The sequence below is a fragment of the Fonsecaea erecta genome (assembly GCF_001651985.1).
Source record: "Fonsecaea erecta strain CBS 125763 chromosome Unknown Scaff2, whole genome shotgun sequence".
NCBI lineage: Eukaryota > Fungi > Ascomycota > Eurotiomycetes > Chaetothyriales > Herpotrichiellaceae > Fonsecaea > Fonsecaea erecta.
In genome coordinates, this window is record NW_017387245.1 from 3858109 (window position 1) to 3877301 (window position 19193).

At 53.3% G+C, this 19193-nt stretch overlaps 9 protein-coding genes across 9 annotated transcripts; 5 read left to right on the forward strand and 4 right to left on the reverse strand.

Moving 5' to 3' along the window:
- Positions 1-543: 543 nt before the first annotated feature.
- AYL99_03140 (hypothetical protein) lies at positions 544-1914 on the reverse strand (the record flags this gene model as incomplete). Its single annotated transcript, XM_018834656.1, has 1 exon — positions 544-1914. One exon carries the CDS (start codon positions 1912-1914, stop codon positions 544-546), a length of 1371 nt encoding a protein of 456 aa, XP_018697280.1.
- Positions 1915-2291: 377 nt separating this feature from the next.
- Positions 2292-3976, forward strand: AYL99_03141 (hypothetical protein; the record flags this gene model as incomplete). The annotated part of the gene is made up of 2 exons (XM_018834657.1): positions 2292-2306; positions 2360-3976. The coding sequence occupies 2 exons, from the start codon at positions 2292-2294 to the stop codon at positions 3974-3976; spliced, it is 1632 nt and encodes a 543-aa protein (XP_018697281.1).
- A 514-nt stretch (positions 3977-4490) lies between these two features.
- AYL99_03142 (hypothetical protein) lies at positions 4491-5685 on the reverse strand (the record flags this gene model as incomplete). The annotated part of the gene is made up of 2 exons (XM_018834658.1): positions 4491-5264; positions 5539-5685. 2 exons carry the CDS (start codon positions 5683-5685, stop codon positions 4491-4493), a joined length of 921 nt encoding a protein of 306 aa, XP_018697282.1.
- A 2090-nt stretch (positions 5686-7775) lies between these two features.
- On the forward strand, positions 7776-10950 carry AYL99_03143 (hypothetical protein; the record flags this gene model as incomplete). Its single annotated transcript, XM_018834659.1, has 2 exons — positions 7776-7834; positions 7917-10950. The coding sequence occupies 2 exons, from the start codon at positions 7776-7778 to the stop codon at positions 10948-10950; spliced, it is 3093 nt and encodes a 1030-aa protein (XP_018697283.1).
- Positions 10951-11744: 794 nt separating this feature from the next.
- On the forward strand, positions 11745-13066 carry AYL99_03144 (hypothetical protein; the record flags this gene model as incomplete). The annotated part of the gene is made up of 3 exons (XM_018834660.1): positions 11745-12117; positions 12385-12619; positions 12787-13066. The coding sequence occupies 3 exons, from the start codon at positions 11745-11747 to the stop codon at positions 13064-13066; spliced, it is 888 nt and encodes a 295-aa protein (XP_018697284.1).
- Positions 13067-13789: 723 nt separating this feature from the next.
- AYL99_03145 (hypothetical protein) lies at positions 13790-14368 on the reverse strand (the record flags this gene model as incomplete). Its single annotated transcript, XM_018834661.1, has 1 exon — positions 13790-14368. The coding sequence occupies one exon, from the start codon at positions 14366-14368 to the stop codon at positions 13790-13792; it is 579 nt and encodes a 192-aa protein (XP_018697285.1).
- Positions 14369-14845: 477 nt separating this feature from the next.
- Positions 14846-16525, forward strand: AYL99_03146 (hypothetical protein; the record flags this gene model as incomplete). The annotated part of the gene is made up of 2 exons (XM_018834662.1): positions 14846-15766; positions 15818-16525. 2 exons carry the CDS (start codon positions 14846-14848, stop codon positions 16523-16525), a joined length of 1629 nt encoding a protein of 542 aa, XP_018697286.1.
- Positions 16526-17052: 527 nt separating this feature from the next.
- AYL99_03147 (hypothetical protein) lies at positions 17053-17355 on the forward strand (the record flags this gene model as incomplete). The annotated part of the gene is made up of 1 exon (XM_018834663.1): positions 17053-17355. One exon carries the CDS (start codon positions 17053-17055, stop codon positions 17353-17355), a length of 303 nt encoding a protein of 100 aa, XP_018697287.1.
- A 645-nt stretch (positions 17356-18000) lies between these two features.
- AYL99_03148 (hypothetical protein) lies at positions 18001-19065 on the reverse strand (the record flags this gene model as incomplete). The annotated part of the gene is made up of 1 exon (XM_018834664.1): positions 18001-19065. The coding sequence occupies one exon, from the start codon at positions 19063-19065 to the stop codon at positions 18001-18003; it is 1065 nt and encodes a 354-aa protein (XP_018697288.1).
- Between the last annotated feature and the right edge of the window lie 128 nt (positions 19066-19193).

A 19193-nucleotide genomic window follows, 5' to 3' on the forward strand; every position in this document is an offset into this window, starting at 1 on the left:
GGCTTTACTTTGCTTATCCTCCAGTTATGCACGCCCTGAGGGTTTAGTATATCTTTATTCTGTCTCCCTACATACATAGATTTGTAGCATCAGGCGGCCAGGGTTTTCCAGAGGCAATATGAAGGACAGAAGGACAGACAGAAGAAGAAAAAGGCGAGTTACGAGAAGAGACTTTTTCTTATAATTGCGCAATCATCCTGATTCTTTCTTGACCCTCGTCGCCGTATAATTAGGTAGGACCCAAGTACTCCGTCCTATGTAGGTAGATAGTGAGCAAAGAAAGCCCAGGTTAACACGGTACAGTATGATTTACAGCGAAATCATGCCGACATCTCGGTCCTGGCGGGAGGTAGGCAGGTAGGTAAGTAGGAAGTGTTGTACAAGCAAGTAAGCAAGCAAGCAAGCCAACCACCGGTATTTTAATCGTACAATATACAACATGTAGATTGACGAATGTGAGTGACTGATATGTTCTGTCGATCGATCCTTGCTTGCGCTCTGGTCTCCGACACGAAGGGGTGAGTGAGTGAGGAGACAGACAGCCTAGCGATTTCGCCTCTTCGCCCTCCCCGTCTGACCCTGGCGCCATTCTGCAGCCAGTGCGGCGGAGGCCGGCGACGTCTTCCTGAACAGCGCGATGAAGCCGCCTCCAAAGGTGCGCTCGCCCACGAGCGGGCGACAGACCATGACGGGTTGACCGTCTTGCGTGGTTGAGGAGATGTCGCTCTCGGGCGGCTCTTCGTCTTCAACCTCCTTATGATTTGCACCGTCCGGTGGTCCAGTCTCGCTCTCCGGCCTCGAAGCCACGACGGGCACCTGCTCGTCACTGGTCTGTTTGGTCTCTCTATTGGTGGTAGCGGTGGAAAGGGAGCTCTTCCTCGGCTTCACAAACCTCACGTCCCACTTCCGCCCTGAACTGATACCCTCGCCCAGTTCCAACACCTTATCCATGTGTAGTGGCAGGGACAGCTCTTGAACAGCCTTCACGCAATCCGCAATTTGCGTGATCGAGGGCACAAACACGACTAGCTTTGCCCCGTCGTGCATCGCGGGCTCGACGTGCTGGATTTGAGAGTGTACGCCAGGCATATCGAGGAGGACGTAGTCGAGGAATTCGTTGTTTCTGCTCCGGTGACGTGCTGTCATCCACTCCTTCACGTCTCCTGTGTAGAAATCCACGTGTGGCCAGTATAGACCCCTCCGGAACCCGCGCACAATCTTTTCCGCGTGGAGGCTGTTCGCCGGAACCGCTTCCACCGTGTGTATGACCGCGCGACGCTTTTGCTTCCATTCGTCCCACATCCGCGTGAGGGATTCAGCCTCCGGCGAACCGTCTTCAGTTTGAGGCGATGAGTGTGTGGGCTTCTTCTCCGCCAGTCTGCGTAGGCCAGGGAGCTGGTTAGTCGGAGGAGGCGGGTTCGCCGCGGCTATTGCTCGAGCCAGATGTAGAGTGAGGCTGCCATGGCCTGTTCCTGCTTCCAGGATCTGAAGGCGGGACAATGGGACGCCACTGTTTGAGATTGCGGTGTGCGGCTCAGGGTGGATGTCTAACAGGGAGACGATCGACGATGCATAGCTGGAGTAGACGGGCGTCACGAGCCTGGGCGTGAGCGTGACATAGTCCTCGAGCGAGGGAAGTTCGACCTTGTGCAGAGCGCCCCTGGAAGATCGAACGTACGTCGAGGTGACTGGCTTGCCAATAATGTCGTTCAATGGTATCTGCCCTTTCGACAATTCGAATTTCGCGTTTTGCTGCAGAGGAAAAGTGAGTTTCGATCCATCGACAAGCACTCTGTCGCCCTCCGCAAACCGCGTCAAATCTCGGACGATGGCATTCTGGAGGACGCTGGGGATCTTGTCCGGGGATCTCGAGAATCCAAGAGCTTGTCTCAGATACCGGAACACCCCAGACATGCCACCAACCTACTCAAGCCAACGGTTCCCCAAAGGTCCTTCTCTTTTGGAACATCTACAAATCCGTGTCGCTCCGGAAATTCTCCCAAGACAGGCATACCATCTGAGGAAGGTCAGCCGAAACCCCAGATTTCACTAGTCTGTTTTCGGTAATCAGACGTCGATCATTCTCCTGCCCAAATATTCGGATCGTCGACATGCGCAACACAACCGAGTACTTTCGTTGAAAGAAGTCTATCAGATGATTCGACGCCCTCGTCCAAAGAGCCTTCAATGATCCTTGGTATCGTTATACTGCATCGAATTGAAGTTGTGAGCGCTCAGATCTGTCCAGAGGGTGAGCCCGCTCAGGCGGCCTCCTCACAGCACATGCGAACATGACCAGGAGGCTTGTACGTTCGACCCCGATCCCGACCCCGGTGTGTGCCGCTGACCATCATCTCAGGTTCGCACGGGCATCCAGCTCGGTGTGCTCGTCACCATCGTCTTCTTCGTCGTCGTGTTCCTCGATAATAGATACCGAGTCCTCCCTAATGCCATCCACAGCCATCTGCCTGCGCACCACCCAGGCTTTGTGGTCACCGATCTGACAGTCGTCACCTGCTCGTCGTTAAACCCTTTCAGCCGATGTACCGTCGATGGGGCGGACTGGCACCGAGTCGAAAAGGACTTGTATCTGGGGAAAGGCTTCTTGTCAAAAGCCTATCTCTACGTCCAAAGACAGCGCGAAGACGATCTAAGCACCCACGCCGAAGTCGTTACGGATGTTAAGATTGGCCGCTTGCAGCCCTCGGTCGTCGATCCAACTTCGAAAGATGAAAGATGGGAATCTCGTCCTGCCGGGATATGGATCAAATTGTCCTCGAAACGGCACGATAGCATGGTCACAGGAGTCGATGTCCTGTTTGGCGCCGACGCCGTGGACCCGCGCTCGAACTGGGAAATTCAAGACATCTCCTTGTTCATTGACGCCGACCGTGAGTCGCCCGAACCTCGTCTCACGGTTCGCAAAGGTTCCGCTTTGAAAGTTGAGAGACCCGTCCCTCGAATACGGAAAGACGGCAAATTCAAGATCATGCAAGCAGCAGATCTCCATCTCGCGACGGGCTTGGGGACATGTCGCCACGCACTACCGGAAGGAGAAGAGTGCGAAGCCGATCCACGGACGCTCGACTTCCTTGCTCGCATGATTGAAGACGAGAAGCCGGATTTTGTTGTCCTTACCGGCGACCAAGTCAACGGCGATACCGCGCCCGACGCCCAAACCGCGATTTTCAAATACTCGGAAATGTTTGCGCGACATAAAATTCCCTATGCAGGCATATTCGGTAATCATGACGATGAAGGAAACCTCGACCGCGCCGAATCCATGGCCGTTATGGACGGCCTCCCTTACTCGCTCTCCACTGCTGGCCCGGAAGATGTCGAAGGCGTGGGCAACTACGTGGTGGAAATCCTCGGACGGGGGTCCACCTCACACTCTGCGCTCACGCTGTACATGCTCGACACCCACTCCTACTCCCCCGACGAACAACACTATCACGGCTACGATTGGCTCAAACAATCTCAGATCGACTGGTTCAAGGCCACGTCTCAATCTCTGAAGAGGAAGCACAAGGAATACACGCATATACACATGGACTTGGCGTTCATTCACATCCCCTTGCCGGAATATCGCAATCCGGACAATCTGGCCTGGGTGGGAAACTGGACAGAGCCACCGACCGCCCCGGCATACAATTCGAATTTCAAAGACGCCCTCGTCGAAGAGCACGTTCTCCTCGTGTCATGTGGTCACGACCACGTCAACGATTACTGCCTTCCCGCGAACAACAAGGAAAAGAAACCCGCCTTATGGATGTGTTATGGCGGCGGGGCGGGATTTGGCGGGTACGGAGGCTACTATGGATATCACAGACGAGTGAGATTCTTCGAGATGGATATGAACGAGGCGCGGATCACGACGTGGAAGAGGTTAGAGTGGGGCGATGAAGAGACGCTGAAGAGGAGGATTGACGAGCAGATAGTCGTGGACGGTGGGAAGGTCGTCACGGGCATGTGATGCGATGAAAGAACACCTTGCCCGCCAAACACGACATGGCGGACTCGGGATTTATTGTGGGGAGGCGACTGACTATCGCAGCCATGTTGCTTTCATTTTGCTGTCATATATTGGTCTCTTGTGGAAAGGGAAGTGATTTTGTCACGAATAGAGCATGTACAGTCGCATGGCGTTCGGCGTTCAGCGTCAAGACGGGGGGCTGGAATGCATGTCTGGTTGCGTTCGAATTGTCACACCACCTAGGGTTTTTCTTTTTGCTGTCATGGTTCAGTCGCTCGATTGAGCATGATGCTTTGCTAAGAGCAATCAATGATGGTGGATAAAAGCAAAATGGAGAGAGAGAGAGGTCACGCAACGAACGGCCGGCGGGAAGGAAAGGAAAGGAAAGAGATGATAGATACCTCTGAGAGGGAAAATGTATAAGATCATTCATTCACCTCCATTCAATCCTGAGAGAGGCCTCGTGATCGAGTCCTGGATGCTTTCGTCTACCTACCAGTTCCTCCTCCCTATTTCACCACCATTTCTCGCACAGGACTCTCCTGTCCTCCATCCCCGGCGCTTTCTGCAGCAAAGCCACGAACTCGTCCGTCATGGTCGGCAGGCCGCATACATAGACGGCCGTGTGGCCTCTGCCGCTCTCAGAGCCGAGGGCGTCAAAGAGGTCACCATGCTGGATCCGCCGGTATCGCGTCAACATGTTGCCTTGTTCGACTTCGTCTTGTTTCGTCCCTCCCGTCCCCGACTGTCCGCCCGTCACGAAAAGATTGTATTTGAAGTCGACACGGTCGTGGCCTTTCCACGTCTCAGCTATGCATTTCAATCTCTTCTCGAATAAAATCTCTTCCTCGGCCCCGGTCTCCGCATTCTTCTCTCGTCGTGAGACATACAGGACTCTGACGGTCCGGGTCATCCCGCCCACTTTGTCCGCGCCCACCGCGTGCATCGCGGAGATCATGCTCATGATGGGATTGATCCCCACGCCCCCCGCGACGAAGACCACTCTCTCCAACGCCCGGCATTCGTCTCGGTTCAACGTCGGTGGGGGATAGACGAAATTCCCACCCACGCGAAATGTTACCGTGGAGTCGAGAATCTCTGGGGCGGGTCGCCAGAGGTACGCCGCGGGCGGATTTGACGGAGAGGACTGGATGGCCAGTTCTATGTGCGGGTCATCTTGGGAGGGAGAGGCCGATTGAGGCGGCGACGTGATGGTAAAGCCGCCCACGACGTCGATGTTGGGGATGTATAGGTCGATGTATTGACCAGGGAGATGGCGGAGAGGTGGCTACTAGAGTCGTTGTCCGTGTGAGCATAAAAGTCTCCATTAAGCAAGGCAAGTGGTATCTGCTGGTCCCTCGAACTTGCAACGCTCTCATAGAAACAAACAGCAAATCATTAGATAGTGTGCAACTCTCCTTGTCGGATAACAAACAAACAAACCCACGGTGGTCGAATTGTATTTGGAAGCATGTATTTCTCGTCTAAAGAGAGAAGAAGTAATTTGCAAGGAGACAGACAGAGATTGTTCTGACATGATTGATTGAAAAAAGGGCACATACTCCATCTCTTTGCAGGCTCAGTCTCAGCAACCGGATCTTGGAATTGATTTGTTCAATCCTGCTCAGCCTGGCTGTCCACACACCCGTTTGCCGGGGATCATCAGCCGTCCTGATGATATGGGGGACAGGGTCTTTCACGGTGGCCATTCTTCTCGAGCCTGCTGTTGGGAGACAAAGGAAAGGAGGAAGAGTCCAACTCAGGCGTTTACAGGTTGTTGGTTCGACAGCTCGCGCCCCGCAGGAAAGGGATCTGGCGAATGCGTTCATAACATGACAGGAGTGGAACGAGATTTGGTCAGGCTCCTCGTGCTTTGTCGAGGCTGTCCAGGAACTCGTTAATGTCGTTGGCTCATTGAGAGATGGAGGTCGAAGAATCCCGAAGTGACCCCGCCTGCGTACATACTGAAACGCAGCTGCAGCACGACACAGACAACACCCAGGATCAAGTATATCAACAGAAATTCAATTGAAGAATGACATAGACGGCCACCATCTTACGAACAACGGGATCGAACCCTTCATTCTGAAGGCCGACGAGATTCTGGTTGCATATGAAGCGTCGCCTTGAATCCTCTCTTAGAGAGCTCACAACGGGTACTTTGTTCAAAATACGAGTGTATATCCAATATCTCTTCTACTTCTTCGTCTCTTCTTACTACGAGCAGAAATAAGTCAACCCGGAGAAGATATCTGTCGCCTGCGCTCTGACACGTGCCGGGCGCCGCCTGAGCCTGACGACACATTCGCAACAACCGTCACCAGAACCGGCCACGCGATAATTGCCAGGTTTCCTGATATCGGCGTGCTTTGGAATTCATGATGACCTGCTCCCTTATCCATGACTGCCTGACTTTTGGTCCATCTGGATACCTACGCTCTTGATCATATCCCATTCGACGTCCAGTTCAGTGGCCGAGATTCGCAGATATTTGTTTAGTCGAGGCGATGTCTTAAAAAGACGGCTGACTGTGGAAACGATCGTAAAAGTTGGGGCTTGCTAGAGAGAAACCTGGCCAGCACCAGACAGGATGGGGTTGAGAATGTTCTGTCGTGTCAGCATAGCTCCAGATACGCAATAAACACGAAGCAAGCAAATACCGGTAATTCATTTTCACATGTCGTGTCCGCATCACGTATCGAGGTATTTTCATTGATTCAGTTGAAGCCATACCTTTTCGTTCTATGCTTGGTATCCGTCCGAGGCTGAGAGCCGGGGACATGTATCACTCACCAGCGAGCCATCATGTATTGGCATCAATTGAATCGAGATCATCGCATACACAGGTGTGGACACCGAGTCTCTAGAGAGATCTTGATGGATGAATGGCTAAACCCGGTATCAAAGGGATATGTCTCAGAAGCTTGGTGGCGACACATTTTTCACATGGCGACGATATACACCTCATAATCCATCGAAAGAGCATATAGTGGTTCAAAGTATGTGTTACCTCGACCGTAGAAGCTTTGAGATATGTCTCGTGATGAGTCTCCGTTCGTGCCAATGCTTTTGAGGGTATATCATCGCCAGCGCAGGACGAGAGGCTGTAGTAATGAGGGGCTGTGATGGGTGCACCCGAGGGGGGCAGGGTAGGAGTCGGAGCGCAGTTGGTTGTCTTACGAAGAGGGCACAAGTGCTGTCAGAGAGGATGATCCTGTGAATGGATGAGAAGACAGGCATCGTCGTGATCATTTTGATGATCAGTTGGTTGATATCTTTGATGAAAGCTGAGGCGATGAGAGGAGTTGCGGTTGCATCAAACTCAGCTGGTCAGAGCAGCGCCGAGATGCTCCATTTTAGTGGGCGGCGACACAGCTGGGACTTTCTCCCTCTCTCTCCCTCGACCTCACTCCTGCCAATACATCCCCTCCAGCCAGCACCACCGGTTTGATAATGCACTCTGGTCGACCTACACTCCTTTTGCGGACGGCGTGGAGGATCCAGGGCGAGAACAGGGTGGCTTGGACAGGCCAACTGAAAGATTTTTCGATGTTAGTGGAGCATATCATACCACCCAGCTCAGGGAGGGTGCACCAGGTAACCGATACCTCTGAACACCCATCGTATAATGCTAATACTGTGCAGTAGTCCCATTGAAATACCGATTTCGATCATTTCATTTACTTCCTGGCCCGTCTTGCCACATATTGCGCCTGGCGGTCGTCAATATCAGATCACTCGCTGATGGTCATATGACTTTATGGCGGCAACAATAGCAATATCAAATACCCCAGAAATCATGTCTGCTACAATACTCGGTGTTGACGTGGCAAAGGTGTCGATGGCAGCTGGTTCAAGGTATGCTGGCTCGCTTTGTGCGTCTTATGGGCGCAACAGAGGAATCAAACTGGTGATCTTTTTGATACTGATCAAGCCCCAGCCATGATCAGATCATGCTTGACTATTCGGACGACGATTCTGTCCACAAAATGGAAGACGACTCGGACGATGCGTCATCAAGCGGCCCAGCCTCAGTCTTACGAAGCCTGCAGCTTGAAGGCGGAAACCGAGACTCTCCCAATAGCTCCATGACCTCGGGCTCGGTAGCCTCCTCCTCCTCCTCTGCAGAACCATCAAAGACGAAAATCACGCTCAAGGTGGAGGCCAAATCTGAAAGCTCGAACAATGTAAGCCCGTACATGTTCTTGAAAGCCTCGACCACCTGCAAACCCAAATCATCTATCCCTCCGAGGCTGTCACCTTCCGAGTATGCCAGTCAGTGTGTGGCAGCCGCCGAAGCCTCGAGGCTCAACCCGTATGCCTTGCACGAAGATGAGCACAAGTTGTTGCAAGACAAGTTATGTTATTCTCACGTCACCGTATATTTGAACATACGAAATGGCATTCTCCGGCTGTGGACTCGAAATCCAAGCGTAAGCGTCAACCTCGATGAAGCTATCGGTTGTGCAAGAGATGAGAGATGGACCCGTCTTGCTTGCTTTGCCTACGAATGGCTGGTGCGTCGGGGCTACATCAATTTCGGATGCGTCGAACCACCCTACCTCAGCCGAAGTGTCGGCCGTGGCCGTAAGAAGGAAGCATCACGAGAAACCATTGTAGTCATTGGAGGTGGCATGGCGGGTCTCAGCACCGCACGCCAGCTCACCAACCTGTTTCGGCACTATCCCGATCGTGCCCCCCCAAAGATCATTGTCCTGGAAGGCCGGGATCGAATAGGTGGGCGAATTTACTCACATCCACTTACCAGTATGCGATCTTCCAAGCTCGCCCCTCATCAAAGGCCGACGGCTGAAATGGGCGCCCACATCATTGTCGGTTTCGAACGCGGCAATCCTCTCGACGCCATTGTTCGTGGGCAGCTTGCTCTTGAATACCACCTCCTGCGAGACCTCTCCACCCTCTACGACATTGACGGCACGCCGGTCAACGGTGCGAATGATGCCATGATTGAAAGATTATACAATGACATTCTCGACCGGACCGGCCATTACCGACTCAAGCACACTGTCAAGAGAACTGCACGGGGTGACAAAGATTTGATTGAAGCGGGTCGGGATCCTCCAGATGAGGACGAAATCACCATCAAACAGTTTGAAGAAGCTACTGCCTTGGGCACAATTGACCAGCTTTTGCCGAATAAGAAGTCAAAAAGACGTGGCGCAGGCCACCGAGCTGCAAAGGGAGACAAATCCTCGGAAGAGGTGGATACAAGCATGGAAACCAAAGTACAACTCCCCGCGGCCCAAGCAGCCAAGGAGTTTGGCTTCCTGTTGCGCAAGACAACTCCGATGCATGAGACGCTCGAATTAGACGGTCTTGCATCGCAGCTCAACCAATCACTCGGCACCCTGATGAATGCTGGTGTGGATCAATATCAAAAGTTCCTTGACCTCAAGCCCTATGCTCTTCGCCTGATCAACTGGCACTTTGCCAACCTTGAATACGCCAATGCTGCCAATGTCGACAAGTTGAGCCTGCGTGGCTGGGATCAGGACATTGGCAACGAGTTTGAAGGAGAACATGCTCAAGTCGTCGGTGGCTATCAGCAGGTCCCGCGTGCATTGTGGCGTCATCCCGAGCCAATTGATGTGCGAACACGAAAGCCTGTCAAGAGCATTCGGTACAGCGCCGTAGGCTCGCAGGGAAAAGCCACCATCACCTGCGAGGATGGGCAATCTTTCGAAGCGAACAAGATCGTGTTCGCTGCGCCACTGGGAGTGCTGAAGGAGCAATCAATTCAGTTTGATCCGCCTCTGCCTCAGTGGAAGCGCGACGCCATCAGGAGGATGGGTTTTGGCCTACTGAATAAAGTCATCCTTGTCTTCGAGAAACCGTTCTGGGATGTCGGCAGAGACATGTTCGGTCTCCTGCGAGCTCCACGTAATGGACAGGGCAACGACCAGAGCGACTACAAAGAAGGCCGCGGTCAGTTCTACTTGTTCTGGAACTGCATCGACACAAGTGGCCTTCCCGTCCTGATCGCGCTGATGGCCGGTGAGGCGGCACACGAGGCCGAACGGCTTGGTGATGAGGTCCTTGTTGGGCAATGCCTAGAGCAACTACGCAATGTCTTTGGTGCCGTCAATGTTCCAATGCCAATGGAGTCAATTGTTACTCGTTGGGGCTCGGATCGGTTCGCTCGGGGCACTTATTCCTATGTCGCCGCTGAAGCAAGACCTGGCGACTATGATCTCATCGCAGCACCCATCCAAAATCTTTTCTTTGCCGGCGAAGCCACCATCGCCACTCACCCAGCAACCGTGCACGGTGCATATTTATCTGGTCTCCGGGCCGCTCATGAGGTCTTTGAGTCGATCGTTGGACCGATAGCCATTCCCCCGACGCTTGTTCCCCCGGCCAGCGGAAAGAGATCGGCCAGTGTGGTCGAACTAAAACTGATGGACACTCACATGGCTCAAGCCGGCAAAAGGAAAGGTGACGAACTGCTCCCCGCCGGCACCTTCACACGGCCTGTGAAGGAGAAAGACAACGCTCTGCATGAAGCATGGGACGCGGCGATGTGGGTCCGGATTTACGATGATCTCGGCCCTCCGCCGGTCAAACCACAAAAACTCAATGTGAATTCTTTCCTCCTATACTCTGGAGAGCACTGGGAAGAGGTCAAGACCCGTCTTGCAGAAGAACGGATGAGGGGTGGCAAGAGAAGCAAGCAATCCGAGCGTGACCAGGTGCGAGTTGAGCTCGGGAAGATGTGGGCGGCGCTCTCAGAGGAAGAAAAGAAGCCGTACACTGACCGTACGAACAAGAATCGCGAAGACAATGAAAGGGCGAAGCAGGAATGGTCTGTCAAGGCGGCCGAATGGGATCGACGCACGTGGGAAGTCAAAGACGTGTGGATCAAGGAAGGCAATAGTTTTGAAGAATTTTGCAAGCGAAAACGGGAGGATGAGGCGGCGATGGACGCCGAAGCTGCAAAGCGAGCAAAGGTCTGACGAGGCCACTGCATCAGATACGTTGTGCATGAGACATCCCCGGGCTGGAGATGTTCGAGACACAGGGACAGAGCCTGGAGTATGCTGCTATGGGCTTGTGGCACACTGGTGTTTTCGGGTATTGATATCGGTGGTTGACAACTACAAGATTGAAGTGGTCACAGCGTCAATAACTATTGTATATATTTTCCGAGTCACACCTACTGTTCCTCGAACATACAATCTACATATCAGGAATTCAGCCTCGTCTTGTACAGCTTCACCAGGTTTGCGGTGTGAATGTTAGTGTGAGGTCGTAGTGGAGCTGTCAGACCGGGATATACTGTGCGTACTAATACTGTATGTAGCTGGTGTACCAAGTAATACTGCGTGTAATACTGTAGGTTGCCGATATCGGCTGCACCCCAGAATCCGGGAGTCACTGTGTTGGTTGATCCGAACAGTGGGGTTGGTCATGTACAGTACCAGGATATTGACTCATCAGACATCAAATGGTATCCTTGCCATTCGTATTCGAAATCCTGCCAATACGTCCATACAGAATTCCGTCAACCCGAGGTCAGCATAGACAACAGTATCTATCTGATCCAGGTCTCTATTTCATTGACTCCACTGCGGAATCTCCTATTGCCATCACCATCACTCCGGTTTGTTCTCCAGCTTATTACATTTCAGGCGTGCGACATCAGCAAACACTGCACTTCTACTTCTCATCTGGTTTTTTTTTTTTCACTTCGAGGCACAGACAATATTTCAAAAGACAAGGGGAGAAGAGAAGAGGCAGGCAAGCAAGAATGGGCCAGTTCTTCGAAACGTTCCCGCCCTCGCTGGTCGCATGGCTCTTGGAGCAGAAGGTCTTCTACATCGCCTCAGCGCCGCTGTCGGGCGACGGCCATGTCAACGTCTCTCCCAAGGGCGTCTCGGATAAGGGCGGGCCGTTCTTTGGCGTCATCAAGGAGTCGAAGAACGGCGGCGGCGGGGACGACGCGGAGAAAAAGGCAGCATCCGACGACAAGGACGTCGTCATCCGCAAGTTCTGGTACATGGATCTGACCGGCTCCGGCATCGAGACCACCTCGCACCTGCACGAGCCCGGCAATGGCCGCATCACCGTCATGTTCAATGCGTTTTCGGGCCCGCCGCGCATCTTGCGCATTTTTGGCAAGGGTAAGTACGTCCTAAGCTATTACCCCAAGTACGTCCGTTGGATTTGCATCGAGGGAAATGAGAATGAGAATGAGAATGAGCGGACCAAGTCACCTGTGTCGAGGGCAATGATCAAGTGAGAGTGGACGAAGCAGGGGCTTGAGTTATCTTTTCCTTGTTGTCGTCGCAGCAGCTGTTACCGAAGCTCCCCTGTTCAATGCTGCTTTTCCTCTCAGATGATACAACTGACTCACAAACACCCCTCTCTTGTTTTTCCCCCGGGAACAGGCACACCCTTAGAGTACGGCACACCCGCATTCAACGACATCGTCGCCTCCCAGCACATCACCATCATCCCCGGCACCCGCTCGATCATCATGGTCGACATCCACCAGGTCGGCACGTCGTGCGGCTTCTCCATGCCGCGCTACGAATTTGTCAGTTTCCGGCCCACGCTGAACGAGTTTTTCGAGAAGCGCGTCGCGAGCGAGAACGCCGGGAAGAGGGAGGATGGGATTGAGAGGTTCGTTCGTGCTTTTAGTTCTCACCTTCTCCTCCTTCTTGATTTTCCACCTCTTCTCCACCTTCACGTGGAATTTACGTTTACGTTTTGTCGTGTATCATCCTCGTCCTATCCTATCCTGCTCGACCCCGGCTCCAGCTGACCGATTGCCACTCCCCCTCCTCCAGATACTGGGCGCACAAAAATGCATGGAGCATGGACGGCCTGCCCGGCCTGCAGCGGGGGGTCAAGACCGCCGTGACCGAGGATGTGAAGCCCATCAAGAAAATGGTCGGGCGGTATGCGCCGTCGTCGAACGGTCGATCGTGCCGACCGACCAAGGCGTATACCCCGGCCCATCTGATCCTGGTGGCCGTCCTGAGTTCGTTGACCACCGCACTGCTGGTCCTGATTCTGCTGAGAGTTGGGAATGAGAGAATCATGTTGGGAAGAGGGGTTTGGAAGTGAAAGTACTGTGGGTTGAAATATAACATAAGAGAGATATACAGTGGAAAAAGATACGGTAAAAGTCAAAGGATATACGAGCAGCAGACCGAGCGGATAATACGAAAAAAGGAAAAGGGAAAAAGAGAAAGGAATTGGAGGAATTTGGGTGGAAGAATTTTACCAGACCTGGAGCAGACATGGTGTGTTCTGCAAAAGGTCACCATCGCTAACTAAACATAACCCAGCAAAACTCCCGCTAAGGCTGAATACTACACAAAAATATAAGAGAAAACAAAGGCTTATCGACTTTTCCCCATCGCCTCCATCCCATACCCTGATCAGAGAGACGCAAAGTTGCTGCCCTCCTGTCAGAGATATCTTGATCTGATCACTGCCACTGACGTCGACCCGCTCATAACCTTGTCGGCCGCTTGTATCACAGCGGTAAAGTCATCCTGGGACTGTCATGGGATCGTTTTTGATTTGAGAATAAAAAGAACCCAATCAGGTATGGTCCCTCTGGATGCCGTGCCTTAAGTAACCAGGCATGAAAGGCTGGCATTGGGGCCGACATGATCTCGTAGCGCCGATGTGCTTTTTGAGAAAGTCCCGTCGGGGATACATTTCTCTCCTGAAAAGCACCACTCCTGTTGTGGAACGCGCATACTTCGAGACTTTTTGGTGGTGGTGGTGATGGTGGTGGTGGGGTCTCAACAAAAGGCCCCAGAGACAGCTTTCTGGCATTCAGCCTTTCTTGTTGTTGATACCCATTTCGGAAGTGTCCTGCGCCAATTGGCACACGGCCACTGCATTTCTGCCCACCCAGTCCAGCTCGTAAAAGAGCGAATTGGGCTTATCTCTGGAGCGACGTAACATGCGGTGATTTGGATTGAGCGTTCTGCTGCTCTTTTTGTTCCGGCGCCGCAGTGATTTCCGTTCAATTCGGCCGTGGAGGGCTTTCGACTTCGGGAAAAGATTCTCAACAAGATACGGTTTGTACTGGCTGATGTTGGAACTTGGTTCAGGGGTGTGCTCTGATGTTGTCCAATCTTCGTCACTGGAGGGAGGCGTGGGGCTGAGGGTAGTGCGTTCAAGTTCGCGTGGGTCGATGAGGGCGAAGTGTCCTTCCAAGTACAGGCTGTACGAGTTGCGTCTGAGGAATCTCGGTGTTTCTCTGGTTTGTTCAAGAGCGTCTAGACGTGACTGCAGCTGGGTGGCAAAGAGGTGTGCCGTCTTTTCTTCGAGAAAGCGGCGAATGCCATCGTCTGGGATGACAGACGGCGAACGCGTCCTCTTTTCTCGCCAGTTGCTATCATCCAACATTGGGATGGACTCGATGTGGCATCAGATGTGAAGGGGACCGTAACGGGGGATGTGGAAGTCGTCGTTGTGGCGAGGTGCGGCAATTCGTGTTCACCGCAGCTGGTGGATTACAAATCACGTGCACTGGGTGCCAAGCCGGCAACCACGGCAAATTCCGGTTCTGGCCGAGCGCAAACACGACTCGTTTGTCCATGGTGGATGAACACAACAACTGAGCATACAAGCAATTGGATGGTTGCTGGTCGAGTACGATTCCTGGTCCATCCATCGATGAGGAGTGTCACAGAACAAATGGTGCAGGTATGAATCACGACATGAAATGATACAGAAGCGATAATCAGGGTGGTACCCCTTTGTGGTGGTGCGTCTGCCTATTTGCACTTGACGCCTTTTGGGATCGGGGCCCCTATATATAAACCACGGGTTCCTCCTAAGGACGATCCACACCGATCTCCCTCCTGGGCATGCCAATGCACAATGGCTGATGTGGACAAGGAGGGTCCTGATACCTTACCCAATACGCCTGACACAGTGCCCCTGGATGACCACTTCTTCAGCCCCAGGACCAGTGCAAGGCTGCAGGGTGACTTCGCTCGTTTAGTCCCAGTCAATCATGCGGCAGTGCTTGCATTCCATTCCATCGCCGAACGGACGAGGCTGGAACCGGATTGGAACCCTCACATTAAGAAGTTTCTGTTCATCGAGGAAACCGCCCGGCAACTTTCTCCTGAATGGGATGGTAGTGATGCCTCCAGTGATACAACAAGTGGGCACCCTGCTCAAGTGCTGATGGGCTACTACCGACTAAGCTTGGACATCTTGACCAACCACACGAGATTGGGCTGGGTGCTTGGGAGCGGCAGAAAGGATCTCGTCAACGGTGGCGTTGATTTCCTGTTGACCCTCCAGAAAAACAGACATCATGTCCACGGTCGACATGCTCGACTGGTCCACCATGCTCAAAACGGCGCATTGATGCTCGTGACTGGCAAAGGCAGGGTTGTGCTTGTCAATGGTATTGAAAGACTCGAAGGCTCGCAGCGAGTTCTTGGGTCTGTGCGTACTGCCCTGTCCTTCGGCAACCTATCCTACAACTTGGAATTTACCGGTTTGAATGAAAACAGTTATCGGGAAAAGCTAGGAGAGCTGTTCACGAGGCTTCATCCTGATGGCGACGTGCCTCCAATGTCACTCGAATTAACCCCTCTTGAGCACCACCATGAACTGCACGGGTTTCTGATACATTCCCCCTTCGCATCCGGTGCCAGCGGTGTGGTGTCTGCTGGCTTCGAAAAGTCCACCGGCCGGGCCGTAGCCATTAAACGTGTCAAGCGTACGCCGGCGACGGTTGCCCGAATTCAACTTGAAATCCAGATCTACAAGAAGATAGGAAACCATGTGAGTAAATAAATCCGTCAATCTCTGGGGTGCAATCACTTACGGAGCAAGCCAAATCTCTGCCATTTGATGGCTGACCTATATTCTGGAGGCGATGAGTACAGCACAGGCAAGTCCAGGATCAATGATGTCTACCTGGTACATTCTCCACTGGCCAGACAGACATTCCTTGACTTGACCCTCTCCAAAAGGCCATACGACGTTCGCATGTCCGCTTTCCATCAGGTTTTGAGAGGTCTCGCCCATCTGCATCAACATGGTATCATGCACAGAGACTTGAAGCCTACGAATATGATGATCGTGTCGTATTCACCGGTACACGCAATTATTATTGACTACGGGAGCGCCACTTTCGAAGCTACTTCGACAGATCATTACTGCGGAACCATTGCATATCTTGCGCCAGAAATTCTCAGGCTCAAGTATCAGACTGAGAGTCTATATCAGGATCCGTATGATTGCCGCGTGGATATTTGGGCCTTGGGACTTTCAGGATATCAACTTTTCTTCCAGGAGCACTGCAAGTGGGAGAAAGGTGTCAGCAGCGTCGCGCATCAAGATATCATACAAAACTTGAGATCCCGACCGGCGTCTATTGCTGATGTGCTTGAGCGGATGCTTTCGTGGCAACGTGTTCATCGGCCCCATGCAAACGAGCTACTTCAATCGAAGCTCTGGTCCAAGCTTGTTGATGGTGCTGAGGCTCCAAACGCTGACATTTCCGCCTCTGCGCATGTCCTAAAAAGAGTGAAGAGGTAGAGGGTTGTGGACCGGGTGATTCGGGAGCCATATCCCTCTGGCCCTTGCAATCCAGTTTGGATTGTACATTGTGACTACCCATGCAAGTACAGTATAGTATTCCCAGCTTTCGACGAACCTCGCTACAGTTCAGCCCGCGTCTAAACGACTTTCAATTGCCTTTGGGAAGCAATCATATACGCCTACAACCACGCAAAAGCGGGATTAGCATACAGCTTCACCGCCTTCACGGTCACAGCCACACCAGCCTCGGGTGCCCGTAAGGAGTGGTCTCTGGGCTGTGTCATGCAAGAGAGCTGGCAGGGTGCAAAGTCGCTGCGTGTTGCAACCTTACGGGTTGAAATATGAGGTATCGGTATCTTTGACTGGACCATAAGATCCAAGCCAGCCAGGGCGATGGAACTCTCGCGCAAGTACCTTGACACGATCAGCGCCGCATGCGCAGAAGGGCACAGGACGGCGACCACACAGACACGATTGAAGGAGGCTTGTCTTGTGCGTGCTCTTACCCTCGAATCGTCTTCACAATGTCTGAGGCTGACTACGAGCGCGACAACGCCCAAGCTAAGATATGCCTCGGAGAGATTGAGAGGCATCGTGGAGCATTGAGCACTCATCCCCTCCCGCAGCTCAATGCCTGTGCCAATACCTGCATCACCACCCGCGGCCTCGAGCACAATTATCTCGCCATCACACGCCGTACAGAGCCCACCAGTGTCCAGCGCGAATACGCCAACATAAAGAAATACGTTACACGCACCAAGGGGCGGGGCCTCCTTATCAGCATCAAGCTGTTCTCGCGCAAGACGTTCCTAGGACGGTGTCTATGAAGACGTCCTTTCCAGCACGCCGCGAGGCCATGCTGGTTTGTGCGCGCCGATCCAGCTCAAACGGGTGCGGTATAGCAGCCGTCGCCGGCGCTCCTGGGCTACGGCCCGTTCAGTGAGGATAACGGTCTCTTTCAAGATCGTGGGTGAAGTCTCTGCGTACGATTTCATGCATGGCGAGATCTCTGCGATGGATCATGTAGAGGAGAGACGCCTTGTGCTTTGCTGAAGTCGCGGCATATTGAAATCAAATCCATCTATATTGATATATCCGTCAGAGAAACGCTGTTGGATAGCCTATAGAAGGGAAGGGAAGGGAAGCTTCGCGTGACCAACCGTGTCCAGAACAGGGGTGATCATGCTGGGAGAATCTGGCGCTCCTTCTAGTAAAAGAGAAGAGGGACAGACAGAGAGGCTGGCTGGCTGCTTTCACAAAACTCGGGGGTTCGAGGGAGTGCAGTCAGTATGTGAGCCAGCATATAACGAGGGGAAACTCAGGAAGCACTTCTAAATAATCAAAATATACAAACAGTGAAGGCCTCATTGAACGAGGGAGAGCTCTCTGTACTCTCTCTCTCTCTCTCACACACTCTCTCGGTGTCCTCATAGAAAATAATAATCGTACTACCTGTCTGTTATACTACCTGGTTATAACCGACTCTTCAGCTCCGGCCCAGGCCACCAGTCCTGCACCTTGTCCATGACCCAGCCCGCGATGCCCGAATTCACTTCCTCCGGACACTCCAGATTACCCCAGTGGCCCGCCTGGATGACGAACTCGGACAGGTCGCGGCACTTGTCCCTCATGGGCTGGGTCAATTTGGGGTTGTCGACGGTCTGGCAGACGGAATCGTACTGGGTGTGGATGAAGAGGACGGGCATCTTCAGCACGCCGTCGTCCACGCTCTTCTCGAGCGTGTACTTGCGGTTCGCCGCGTGGTTCAAGTACCAGGCCGTGGCGCCCTTCCAGCCGTTCTTCTTGACGCTGGCGATCAGGGCGTCGTGGATCTCTTGATCCAGCACGGTCTTCTCCAGAGGGAGATCGGGGACGGGCGCCCCGGGCCCGCCGAACCAGCCCTTGTGCTTGATCACCTGGGCGGTGCGGGCGAGGCCCTTGCCACCCTGCGGGCTGCCTCGGGAGAAGACCAGTTTCAGGTACACGGAGGGGTTGGACTCGAATTGTCGGTCGATGGCCTTGGGTTCCTGCTCGTAGAAGACCTGGTAGTCCCACTGGCCGTAGGGGAACTCGCTTTCCGGATACTTTTCACGGTCGATCAGGTCGAGCAGCGTCGGTAAGCCCAGCTCGAGCGTGCGGTACGGCACCGAGATGCCCACGACGGCGCGGCAGACTTCTGGGTGGTGGCTCGCCAATGCCCACAGCGGTCCGCAGCCCCAGTCGTGGCCGACCCAGAGGGCGTCCTTGCGGTCCAGGTGCTTCAGCAGCTCCAGCAGGTCCGGCACGAGCTTCTCCAGCGCGAACTCGCTCGGGTCGTCGCTCGTCCAGGTGCCCCCGTACCCGGGCATGTCTGGAGCGACGCAGTAGAAGCCCAAGCTCGCCAGGGAGAGCAGCTGGGGTTTCCATGTCAGGGCGATTCCGGGCCAGCCGTGGAGGAACATGACCAGGGGTCCATTGGAGGGGCCGGCAGTGAGGTAGGTGTACGGCTTTGCGGTGGTGGGAGAGGTGAATGGATGGGATGTGATAGGAGAAGACATCTTGTCAATTGTCGACAATGGATGGCTGGAGTGTTGTTGTATTCAGCAAGGATTGGGTGTCTATATATTATTATTATATCTCGTCCTAATACTTTCTGCCCACGAACGAATGAAGTAGTAGTGAGCAT